Genomic DNA, 12,584 nt, shown 5'->3' on the forward strand with positions numbered 1-12,584 from the left:
GACGCCGGAAACTATACGCAAGGTTTGCAGACGCAGTACGCCTGCGCAGCCGAGGTCGCTGCAGATCGACCTCAGGTCCACGTTGGGAATATACAGGGTCAGTGACCGCAAGTGCTCACTCGTACTGAACCATGCTATGAACGATCGTCCATCGCAGCAAGTCAAGCGCTTCTCTCGCCAGGACAGGCGAAGGCGCACCAAGTTACACTCATTCAAGAATCTGTAGCACCGGAGGCCGTAGAAAGAAACCAGCGTAAGCCTCTGGAGCCTTGTCCCTCGATGCAAAGCGGATACCGTGTCTCTGTTGATAGCAGTAAAGTTCATGGAACATAGAGGACATTCCATGTCAGGGGAGCTCATGTCATCTCCGCCGCGCACATCAAGCTCTTCCAGCATTGCGCAGGAAGCCGCGAGGTGGTAGAAAGACGCGTTTGTCTGCAGGCCGCACTGCGGAAGGGCAATGGCTCGCAGCAGACAAAGGGTTTGCGTTGGTAATATCTGGCTCAACTCTGTTCCAGGCTCGAAATGAACAAGGTTCAGGTTGAGCTCGGTCAGGTTGCTGCATGAGCGGAGAAACATGCTCAAAGGCGAAGAGCACGCCGGGCTGACGTAATGACTCGGATGGGTTGCGTCCACCCACGTCGACGAAGGAAGCAAAACGAACGTCAGCGACTGCAGCCGCTGCAACCACGGTCGACCAGCCACTTCTACCAGCTGCTTTGGCGCGTCGCGGCAGCATTCGGCGCAGAAGATCAGCTGATCTTCCGGAATTGCTGGCTTTGCAGAAGAGATAGCTGTCTTCAGGCTCACGCATGTGCAAGAGACAACCGGGTACATGCGATAAGTGACGTTGCGGAAAACTGCAGAGGCCCGACAGACGGTTGGCAACGGCGCACGAAGTTCCCTCGCCATCGCAAGGAACCTTTCGTAATTTCTCCGGAACCCCTGGCTCGTGTAGGAGAAGCTTTCCAGCTTAAGGTCGCAATTAAGCAGGTTACAGCAAGCAGCTATGGTGTCCGAGTTGTCTTCGTGGATCGCGTGGACGTGTAGGTGTTGCAGCCTTATGCAACGTCTCTGAATTCTCTTTAGGAGGTCACAGCTTGCCCAGTCCTCACCGATTTCTACGTACATGTGGCGTAACTTCGGCACGACAGGTTGCTCGGAGGCAGCGATCTCGTCAAATCGCTCCCCGTAGGCTTGCTGATCAAAAAGCGACCATTCTAGCCGGATCAGGTCGGACAACGATGTGGTGAGGATGATGAACAGGCGCCGAGGGCTTAGAATGCAGTTCACGCAGTATAGTTCCGACAGGTGTACGCACGCAGATAGTGCCTGGAATACCTTTTGAGGGTCAGCCATCGAGCAGCCTGTAAGACGCAGACTCCTGACAGAACGTGGATCACAACACAGCAGGTAGCGAAGCAGGGCAGATGCATCCGAGTGACGGCTCAACGTAACCGTTCGGCTAAGATTCGGCATGACCCAAATATCCCAAGGAACCACATCGCTCTCTTGAAGGGCTTGCAGTGACTCGACGTCGAGGAAAGCCACAATTATCAGCCAAACATCGGTGGGCAAAAACAAGTATTCCGGCTGCGACGAAGTCTCAGTCATCTTCTCCCAGAAGCAGCACTTCAAACCAGATGTGACTCGAATAGCTTTCCGGTTACGAATCTTTGTCGCCTGCGCCCGCAGCCACCCTTTGGAACGCTCTAAGTATGTTGGACTACGTGCTTAGACTGCATGGCACTTCTCTGTCAGCAAGTAGCGCAATACCGGTATTTAGGGTGGGGACATCAGCGGCTAGCATGTGTTGCTGATAGTTTCCCAGAAGGGAGTGGCCTCATAATCTGGCAACGATGATCTTTGAAAAACTGCGTACATCGTCGTCCCTATTTGCGAAGGATCCGCTGGTGGCAGCGTCGATAACGTACGTTGACGTCGCTCGCTTATCGAAGTGTGTTTTCTGCACTCGTAATATAAAACACAGTGACAACACGTTTGTGGAAAGCTAAAGCAACAGAACCAGTCGCACGCATGCGAACGCGGAAGGCGGAATATGTTGCTCATGCTGCAGACCGTTTCGTCTCCGCTTCGGTCGGCTGTCATGAAACAGCATCGACGCGTGTTTTCTTGAAACCGAATTTTTCTTCCGGCCAGCGAAGCCGCTTTACCGCAGGCATCTGGCGTGCAGATTTCCTTCGGCGCGAGCGGCTGGTCACCGCGGAGAGCTAATCAAAAATCTGCCCGGTGCTTCCTTGCATGGTTAACAATGAATTTTATTCCATAAGAAATGCCTCACACGTGCATTCAGATTTCTGTCAGCTTATCTACAAAGTTTATTTGGGGAGAAGTGCTATGAAGGCACCACGCTGGTCAAATATTTTAGCCACCCCCCTTTCCCTCTGGCCTAGCCCACTACAAACATGGAGGCACTATTTCTGGCAGTTGGTTTCATTTTACTTTATTTCGTCGCCCACTCACCCTGGTGTATATTTTATCGTTAACCACCTGCGATGCTTGGCCCGTGCCCAAGGCTAAGCCCAAGCTAATTTCAGAAGACAACCGATTCTCTCCCTCTAGCAGAGACCTCTATGGGTCGCGGTCACCTATAATACCGTATCCCAGGTGATCTGGCGCCGACAATTTACCTACAGGCGGCGAAATTCACACAGCCGGCCAAGGCGCTGGATTCATCTCTGGGTTTACATGAGCCTGACAGAAGAAGGGTCCAGTAATCAGTCGCGCTGAAAACCGGTTGTCGGGCTCAGGCATACGCTAGGCGATCGAGCTAGGTGACCGTCGAGTTCAGCTGGGTCAGCCCGACCGCAGGGGGTGAGTAAAATCGTCCCGAGCTGGATGGAGGAAGAATGTATACGCTGCCGCCTCGGCTTAGCCCCTCCTCTGTGGTCTGGCGGCGCTGCGCAAGCCCTGGCGTTCCTCCTCCTCTTCTAGCGTCTGCGAGTGGTTTGCTTGTTGGACGCTAGGAGTAGCGGCTATCTCTGCCTGACAGAAAACCGGTTTATATAAACGCGGTAGGGTCGACGCTAGGTCAGCCTATCTGGAGAAATCTTCGGACATCTACCACAAGGTGTGGGCCTGCCCCTACAGCTCTTCTATGCCCCCTCACCCTAACCCCTCCGGAGAGGACTGGGAGCTGACCCTGTTCGGCTGCTCTGACCTACAGGCCCAAAAGGCCCTGATTGAGCGTGCCCTCCACAGCGGCCGACGCCACTGGGGTCCCATACTAGGAACGCCTCCAAATGTTTGTGAGGGCCGGCCTCTTAAGAGTCAGTCCAATCATGCCTCTATGCGATTTTTTCCCACATCTGGTGCGGCCGAAGTCGACCCGCAACGTCGAGCTCGTATGTACGAAGCTCGTGTGAGGCCCGTCTGTGCTCTGCGGTCCGCAGACGTCATTACTCAGGAGAACTCAGAACGTGGCTTTCCTGTGGTGCAATGAGACTAAACCAGACCTTCTTCTTAACCCATGCTTTGCTTCGAAATCGAACTCTCCATGCATTTCTTTCTCTTTTTCTCAGAGTTTGCGGCATATCAGCAATAGGAGAGGATAGCAACGCACCATATTAGTGATGGGTATGCATCTTCTTTCAGCCGACACCTTAAAGGGGTCGTGAAGTGTTTTCCGAAAATTTTGGACGACGTGTATATTTGGAATTCTGACCCTTCATTCTATAGCGTACAGTGATTCGTTTCATCGTCCGGGTTGATCGAATAGCGAAAAAAAGTTAATTTCGATTTCCCGGCACGCGTCCTCCTCAACTCTACAGGAAACGTCATCATAAGTAGCCAATCCGAGGCTTCTGTCGCCGACACAACATGGCGGCTTAGCGAGGCCTGCTGGCCCATAGTTGACCGAGGTCAGAGCACTATATGTACTCAAATGGGGCGTCAAAATGACGTCACGCTGCATCCCGCGCAGAAGGTTATTTAAAAATGGCCGATCTTCCCGAGCTGCAGCGTCGCTTGCTGGAAAGGAGTCGGCTGTTGGGGTTTGAGCCGTACGGCGACACACCTTTGCGGGTGCCAGATCAGCCGTCGTCAGAGGACGACAGCGGTGGCAGTGACAATGGCTGCGAAGACGGAGCGTGCGGCCAGCAACTAGCGGTCGTAGCCCGCGGCACAACCGCTACTTTCGGAAGCCCCGACCGTGAGCCTCCCGAACCCGGTCGTGTCGGGAATACACACTGGTATGTCCGAATCTTGTTGCTTACGCTGAGCAGTTTTCGAGAGAGTGCAATCGCTAACTGAAGCATTCGAATAGGTGTTTCTGCGGGCGGTGCGTGTCGATGCCCACTGCACTCGAGAGCACCTGCTGCCGCGAGATCCCTGCAGCGACTGTGAAGCAGCCGTCCGGGTGCATCACGGAGCACCCCCACTTTTACACCCTGTGCCTCGACGAGGTGGTGCTTACGGTGGCACTGCAAATGCTTTTGGATCATGGGCTACGCGTCGAGCACACAGGGTAAGAACAATGCTCAAAGGGAGACGCAGCATGAACAAGCGACCGCCTTTTTTTGCTCTTTTCTCACATGCGAAGCGCTGTAATCAAACGGGGAGCCAGTGCTCATCAAAGACTTCAACCTAGCGATAACTTCTGGGATGACATCGCTCCCTAGGAAAATGCGTAAATGCGCCGATGTGTTTGCACTAGGTGCCACGGTGTGTATACACATCGCGGCACGCGAGTGCGAACACAACATCGGTGGTCTTTTTTCATATGCGTGGACGATCACGATGTTTTGCTACTCAGGCGGTAAAATATTCTCGAGTAAACGTGCAAGCAGATGAGATGTGTCTTCTGGCATGTGTGAACTTGGATAATGCAGTTGAAGATCATGCACATAGTTGTAAGGATGCTGGCCAGACACATTTCTGTTTTATTGGCTGAGTTTACATCTTTAACAGGTGCAGCACTAGAGAAGCCGATTGCAATGGAAAGGATTGTGAGAACTGCAGTAAAATCAGCACAAAACAATCAATCCTTTATTTCGCAGGAGACTGTACAAAATGGAATTTCATAGCAAAGTAACCTAGCCCCACTCACTGCCAGAACAATCACCATTCCAACGCTGTCCTCATTGCCATCATTTTTTGGCAACGTGCATTAGGTGGTAACATTCTATAGTGTGCCATACAAATCGTTTCAATTAAAAAGAATTTGCTGATAGACTTCATTGCATCCATCATCACTTCTACTAATGTGTGGATGCTTGTGCCACAGCATGGTGTATAAAATCCGCATCTTCAGCAGTCACACAGTAAAGCTGTCTTAAACGTGTCGACACTGGCATCTTGCATGTGCTGACGGTGCAAGGCATACCTCTTTGAAACTCCCAGCTGTTCCGCAGCTCCACCCACCAGCTCTAAAGTTGTAAAGTGGTAGGGCCGACCAGCGTGACAGAAGAGGTGGTATCACAAAAACAGAATTATTTAATTACACAAATAGCTTTGCATTGAACACCGCACAAAAAGTGCTTTGAGCCTTGCTTTTTGAGCCAGATGTGAACAACACTGCGAAACAGAATGTTCTCGTGCCACAGGTCGTTCTTATCGTAGATGACGGTTGCGCACAAGTGTGGACAGTGAATGCCTCATCAGAACCTGTTCTGATCCTGTTGGGGCTTAAACTCGCTTGATTTGATGCTTATGACATTCATACTATCAGATCCATATCTAAGTGTGAGCATTCCAGTCGAGCCACAGACTTCACCGTCAATATCGATCGCATGATTAACAAGTCGCTTTTGTCGTCCGAACTGCTTGCATTACAGGCTGTTCTTAGCCAGTATGTGTCAGTGTTTGATTTTGCTCAGCCAGCCACTTCCTCTCCGCTGCCAATTTATGGCATGCAACACTATAGATTAACACTGGTACTGCTCTGCCCATCAGACAGAAGCCTTGGTGCGTGTCTAAGGCCGAATGGACTGGCCGAACGGCCGAATGGACTCACATAGCCTCCCTCAAATGCTGCCATCACAATGCTGTCTAAATTGCTTGAGGACAAGCTTCAACTGACCTGGGGCGAAATGCTAAGCCGCGCTATAGTGCAGTGAGAAAATGACGACAGACTCGGTGGGCGCAAAAATGAGCTATGGTGCTCGCCACTGACTGTTCAGTGACGTGCCCAATCCCCGCTTTGGCCTTGTAAATAAATGCTTTCCTGCTCTCGCAACTTCGTATGAATATTGTAACGAAGACAGGACCGGCACAGATCACAGTCTCAGCGAAGTCCAGCGCACAGCAGGGAACTCACAAGATGGCTGTCCGAACCACACACACACTTCGTCTTTGTCCACCGGCACACGCACGCTTCGTCTTCATCGTCGGCGCGCTCCCATGAGCACGCGCCATTACCCCCTCCATCAAGGCGGCGGCCCAACGCCGGAAACGAACACGGACAGCAAAGGTAATGTTCGGTATAGACGGTGGACGGCAGAGAATACAGAGAGCTGTTAAGCTGGTAAAGCGGCGGGTTGCAGCCTGTCATGGTAGGGCTTCATGCGCGCCACGTGGACAGTCTCGGTCGGATGGCGCCGACGTGGTGAGGAGGTTGTGTCCCGCGGAAAAACTTCGTATGTGACATCACTTATACGACGAACCACCTCGTACGGACCGAAGCAGCGTCGGAGGAGCTTTTCGGAGAGTCCGCGGCGGCGCACAGGTGTCCATACCCATACAGAGTCGCCGGGCTCGTACCGAACGCATCGGTGGCGGAGGTTGTAGCGACCAGCGTCGAGTTGTTGTTGATGTCGAATCCGGCACCTTGCGCGAGTTGGCGGGCTTCTTCAGCCCGCTGGACGAATGTGTCAACGTCAGCGTAGGGGCCGATGTCTCCGTCGTTGTGAGCAGCGGGTAGCATAGCATCCAGCATGGTAGTGACACACCGTCCGTAGACCAGCTGGAAAGGTGTAAGACGGGTAGTCTCCTGTTCTGCCGTATTGTAGGCGAAGGTTGCATAAGGAAGAACTTCGTCCCACGTACGATGCTCAACATCGACATACATAGCAAGCATATCTGCAAGCGTCCGGTTGAGGCGTTCAGTCAAGCCGTTTGTTTGGGGATGATAGGCTGTTGTCTTCCGGTGACTGGTGTGGATGAGTTCGAAGAGAGATTGCATTAATGCCGCCGTAAAGGCGGTTCCACGGTCCGTGATGACGACTGATGGCGCACCGTGACGCAAGACGATTGATGTCATAAAAAACTGAGCCACTTCTGGAGCACTAGCGTGGGGGAGCGCCTGTGTCTCGGCGTACCGCGTTAAGTAGTCCGTCACCACAACAATCCATTTGTTCCCAGAGGAAGACAATGGGAATGGGCCCAGCAAGTCCATGCCCACTTGTTGGAAAGGTGTTGTAGGCGGTGGGATGGGCTGGAGAAGCCCTGCGGGTTTAACTGGTGGTGTCTTTCGTCGCTGGCAGTCACGGCAGGTCCTCACATATTGCTGGACTGATGAGAGCAACTTTGGCCAGTAATACTTCGCACGAATGCGGGCATACGTCCGCGTAACACCCAAATGGCCAGCCGATGGCTCTTCGTGGCAGGCGTGCAAGATTTCTGGACAGAGTTCGGATGGCACAACCAGAAGAAAGGTTTCCGTGTTATGGGCGAAGTTCCTCTTGTAAAGGACGCTATCTCGGAGACTGTAGGAACCCAAACCCCGAACGAAAAGCCGCGGAACAGCTTAACGTCTTAAGGCCCTCCAGATGCTCGATGAGCGGACGCAACTCTGAGTCAGCCCGTTGACGCCGGGCCATATCGGACGACGTGACGAGAGCAAGAAACGGGAAGTCGTCCTCCGTTTCGGCCGGAGCAACGTCGGCAGGTGCACGTGACAAGCAATCGGCGTCATTGTGCTTACGGCCGGACTTGTACACTACCGTGATGTCGTATTCCTGGAGGCGAAGGCTCCATCTCGCAAGCCGTCCCATTTCTTGCACTTGGGATCGTATAGCCTCCCGTCCCACCGGCGACACTCTGTACGGGTGTTGGGATATGGGGCTAGTCTCCTCGTTGATGATGATGCGGTGTTTGGCTACCGGGGTGCGCCCTACCTTTGATGTCGTGGCGAAGCACTCTGCGAAATCGTGAAGGAGCTCTAACAAGCGCTGCTTCTGACTCACCGACAAGCCGGGATTAATGTCCACGGTAGACAGAACGGTTGCTGCATCGCGTCCGTCCGGCGACGGTAGCTCCAGAGCACATATTTCTGCGGGCTCAACGAAGTCGGTAACGTATGCGACGGCCGTTCCTTTCGCAATAGGCTGGAACTCTGTTCCGAAGTTGGTGATCAAGAGCGTCGCAGAGCGATCCCGTAAGCGAACAAGCCCTCTTGCAGCGCAGATTCCTTTCTCGAGTAGAAGGCTGACGTTTCTCTCTGCCATAACGTCTCGATCACCGGGCGAGTCACTTTGCACACGGACCATCATGCTGCACCGCGGAGGCACCGTCACGTCATCAGCAGCAATACGCAGGGCGGGTATCCTGGAGTCGTCTGGGTCGGCTATTTCAATTGCTTGCGTCGGCGAAAACGTCACGCGCGGCTCTTGTAAATTGATAACGGCGCCGTTAGCTTGTAAAAAGTCCAGGCCGAGAATGACATCGCGCGAACAGTGAGGTAGGACAACAAAGTCACAAACGTAAATAAATCCGTCGATTGTAAGCTGTGCGAATCTGAGGCCCAGTCCACGCGGTTAAAACTTTCCTCAGTTCTTTTGCTAGCTCGTTGCTCATAACCGAATAGTCCGCTCCCGTATCAACCAATGCCGTAACCGCTAAATCGTCGATATCGACCGGTAAGTTCGAAGCTGCACATCCTTTGTGATCGTCACGTGTCCTCGTCTGGTCGGGAACGCGATGGAGGATGTTCGGCTGTTCGCTCGTCAGCGGCCTTACCTCCGCAGGCCGCTGGGTCTAGTTTCCCCGGCGAGGACTCAGTGAGCGGCTGAAACGGCTTGTCGGAGGACGGGGACTCGGCGAACGATAGCGGGTAGAGGTTGGTGGGCGGTAGTCAGGGCGAGGGAAATCAGTGTGAGTATGATCCCGGCGCGTTGACAGGTGCTCCTCAATTTCGCGGGACCGTTCGCCATTGGGCGGATAGGGGACTCGTGGATGAAATCCGCGAATTCCAGCTCGACGATAAGGGCACCACCGCAAGATATGGCCAGCCTCACCGCAGTGGTAGCAAAGGGGCCGCTGGTCAGGTGCCCGCCACACGTCCGTCTTCCGCAGCCTGGCTTCGGGCAACACAGGGACAGGCGGGGGCCGCGGCTGGAAAGCAGATGCAGATGGGCTGGTGCTCCAAGGGGCGAGGTCGCAGTTCTGTCGGAGTACCGACGCGTACGTCTGGCGCGGGGGCGTCGGTGTAAGGGCAGCAGGGGCAACAGGTTCAGGAACCACCTGCTGCACTTCCTCTCAGATAATTTGTGCTAACGATGGACACTGCGGCTGCGACTGGGCAGAGAGGCGCATTTTGTGCAGCTCTTCTTTGACAATAGATCGAACCAGCTCCCGAAGGGTGTCAGCGGAGTCGCTGGAGGCTGGCGCAAAGTCGGCAGTTGATACGATGTTCACGGCGCGATTGTAATAGCGGGCGCGTTGTTGCAGGGTCTTTTCGACGGTAGTGGCCTCCGATAGAAACTCCGAAGTGGTGTTAGGTGGGTTTCGCACAAGCCCAGCAAACAGTTCTTCTTTTATCCCGCGCATCAGGTGGCGCACTTTCTTGTCCTCGGCCATGTTTGGATCCGCCCTTCTGAACAGTCGTGTCATGTCCTCATAATACATTGCGACGCTCTCATTGGGTCGCTGGTTCCTTGACTGCAGCGCCGACTCAGCTCGTTCCCGACGGTCGGTGTTGACGTAGGTCGCCAGCAACTGGCTACGGAACCGTTCCCAAGAAGGAAACGTTGTCTCGTGGTTCTCGTACCACGTCCGCGCCGAGTCGTCAAGAGCGAAGTAAACATTGTGCAGCTTCCGCTCCGCATCCCAGCCGTTGTACCTGGCAAAGCGCTCGAACTGGTCAAGCCAGTCCTCCGCGTCCTCAAACACTTCGCCATGGAAGGTCGGCGGCGTTCGCGGCTGGAGGACCAGGAAATGAGCAGCTGAGTTCCCGTTGTCAGCCATAGCTGCTGCGTCTCCGTTGCTAGCCATAGGTGCCGCGTCAGTCCTGCGCGTCGCAGCTGGAGCCCTGGTCCTAGGGGATAACGGACCGTACTCTGGTGACTGACCTTAGATTCGGTGGCTCGTACTGCGATGAATCGGAGTCAAATCCGTGTTCATTGAGAGCCTTCGGGGCACGTAGATGTTGGAAAGTACCCAGCACCTCCACCAAAAATGTAACGAAGACAGGACCGGCACAGATCACAGTCTCAGCGAAGTCCAACGCACAGCAGGGAACTCACAAGATGGCTGTCTGAACCACACACACACTTCGTCTTTGTCCACCGGCACACGCACACTTCGTCTTCATCATCGGCGCGCTCCCATGAGCACGCGCCAATATAGTAGTTCAGCAACATTTGCCTGTGCTGCCTGTGGAGAACCGTGGCACCATGAATAAAAAGTTTCAATGCTGCCACGAAATTGGGGTCATGCCACTGTTGCATTTTTGCTGTCTACCATTCTCTGTCAGTAACTTCAAAATGTTGCAATAGAATTCAGAGTTCACAATGCTGCCAGGAAGAACACACAGTGACAATCACATGATTTAACTTGCAAACAATGACGTTGGAACTAACTGTACAGACACTGATAACATGATTAGCTTTCAGCATTGTAAAAGCCTGAAACTGAACTTTCATTTTGCTATGCTGAAAAAAATAGTGACTCTTGTTTTTCTCTTGTCAACAGGAGGTACCGCTACATCAGCTACAGCCAGCTTGCACACTGGCTTTGGGGACGCCTGGGCAGACATCACCGGAAGGTCCTCCCTGCTTGTGCTGTATGCCAAATAAGGGAGAGATTTCAATCGGAAGGTTACACTGGTTTCCAGTATGCACAAGGGCTCTAGAAGTTTGTTCAGCAATGCTTGTGAACTTGCAGTCATGTCTTGTTAACATGGACACCTTGCTATAAGGACAATTTTCAAGGACTGATCCCCTCCCATTCCATTCTGCCTTGGTGATATATAAACTCTCTGCGTAGACTATGGACAGCTTATTTGGAAACCAAAAGCAAAAAAAGATACATTTTGTCTCAGTTTTGCAGACATTGCTTTGGTCCTCTGGGACCTTGCTCATTGGGTATAATATGCAGTCGAAAATTGGTTGTTGGGGAAAGGAAATGGCGCAGTGTCTCATGTCTAGGTGTCCAACCATGCAGTAAGGGAACGGTTAGAGGAGGAACTGACAGAAGAAAGACAGAAAGAGGTGCCTTAGTGGCGGGCGCCAGAATAATTTGGCCACCTGGGGATCTTTAACGTGCACTGACATCACACAGCACACTGACGCCTTTTGTGTTTCACCTCCATCGAAATGCAGCCGCCACGGTCAGGTTCGAACAAGGGTACTCTGGCTGAGTAGCTGAGTTTTGACCTTCATTCGTTATTTTTGACCACTCATATTATAAATAATTTTTTCTGGGAACAAAAGTGTCCATATTAACCGCACATCACTGTATTATGCAATTCAAAAAGTATGGAAGAGGGGAATGCACATTTGGGACAAGAGACTTCAAAGTGAGAAAAGTTTCGCTGCAGATGGGAGCATTTGAAAGAAGTAGCACCCCCTAGGTGTTCATTATTTTTGTGAAATGGTTGCTTTTAAAAATCCTATACTTGTATCCATCCATTTCTGAATAATATTTTTATAAAGTTTCATCTGCATCCACTTTGTTATCATGTTATTATTTTTAATGTGCTGATGTTGCGTACAAGGCATAGGTAGGGACAGATTGATTGCATTTTCGCACTCTATCCCAACCTATGCTTTTGAGAGATGGAGAGTATTTCTTTTTTTTTGTCTGAGTGTGTGACGACCTACACTTCAACCTCTGCCATGCTTCATGGCAGACATCATGGAATCACAGCACTTATAGCCGGGGACAAAGAGAGGACACACAGACAGCTGCACAGTTTTGCATGTCCGCTCTGTGCCCTCGTATGCAAGCGTTGTGAATCCACGATGTCTGATCAAAAAACAACTAGCCCAGCAACACGCCCTGCATAAATTCATGCGTATTAACATGCGACCATTCTACAACTTGTTTTGAAAGTAATGGGCCTATCCTTCAACACTGATTTCGTAATTTTAGGGAATACGCACCTGTACTAGACAGTGGTGCTCCCCATGCTACTGGCAAACCTAGACCTTCTTGCTGCCACGAGTTCATTCTTAGAGGGCCTCGGGAAAGAGCGACTCATGGGGGGTGGGGCAGTCGAAAGGTTTTCCGCAAAAGCTGCCTTGAAAGACGGCCACTGTTCACAGCAATGGACTGTCTCCTTCAGAAGCAGGCCAACATAATCTGGAAAACAACAAGCGTGCATATAATAACATCAGCATTATTAATGCCAACATTCCTGACACTAACCAGTTATACAAAAAGAGCGTGCTGAAGCGTACTAAAGA

The 12,584-nt window shown here is 52.2% G+C and overlaps 1 protein-coding gene across 1 annotated transcript; it reads left to right on the forward strand.

The window, feature by feature from the left end:
• Positions 1-3,952: 3,952 nt before the first annotated feature.
• Positions 3,953-11,842, forward strand: LOC144094838 (uncharacterized). Its single transcript, XM_077628723.1, has 3 exons — positions 3,953-4,211; positions 4,286-4,486; positions 10,870-11,842. The coding sequence occupies exons 1-3, from the start codon at positions 3,958-3,960 to the stop codon at positions 11,027-11,029; spliced, it is 615 nt and encodes a 204-aa protein (XP_077484849.1). The 5' UTR covers positions 3,953-3,957; the 3' UTR covers positions 11,030-11,842.
• The last annotated feature ends 742 nt before the right edge of the window (positions 11,843-12,584 follow it).

This window comes from Amblyomma americanum, chromosome 6 (assembly GCF_052857255.1).
Source record: "Amblyomma americanum isolate KBUSLIRL-KWMA chromosome 6, ASM5285725v1, whole genome shotgun sequence".
Classification (NCBI taxonomy): domain Eukaryota; kingdom Metazoa; phylum Arthropoda; class Arachnida; order Ixodida; family Ixodidae; genus Amblyomma; species Amblyomma americanum.

Excerpts from the sequence above, each read along its gene's own strand:
- LOC144094838 (XM_077628723.1), top strand. The coding sequence starts at position 3,958 with ATGGCCGATCTTCCCGAGCTGCAGCGTCGCTTGCTGGAAAGGAGTCGG. Across the intron at positions 4,212-4,285 it reads CGTGTCGGGAATACACACTG|GTGTTTCTGCGGGCGGTGCG; the intron begins GTATGTCCGAAT and ends GCATTCGAATAG. Across the intron at positions 4,487-10,869 it reads CTACGCGTCGAGCACACAGG|GAGGTACCGCTACATCAGCT; the intron begins GTAAGAACAATG and ends TCTTGTCAACAG.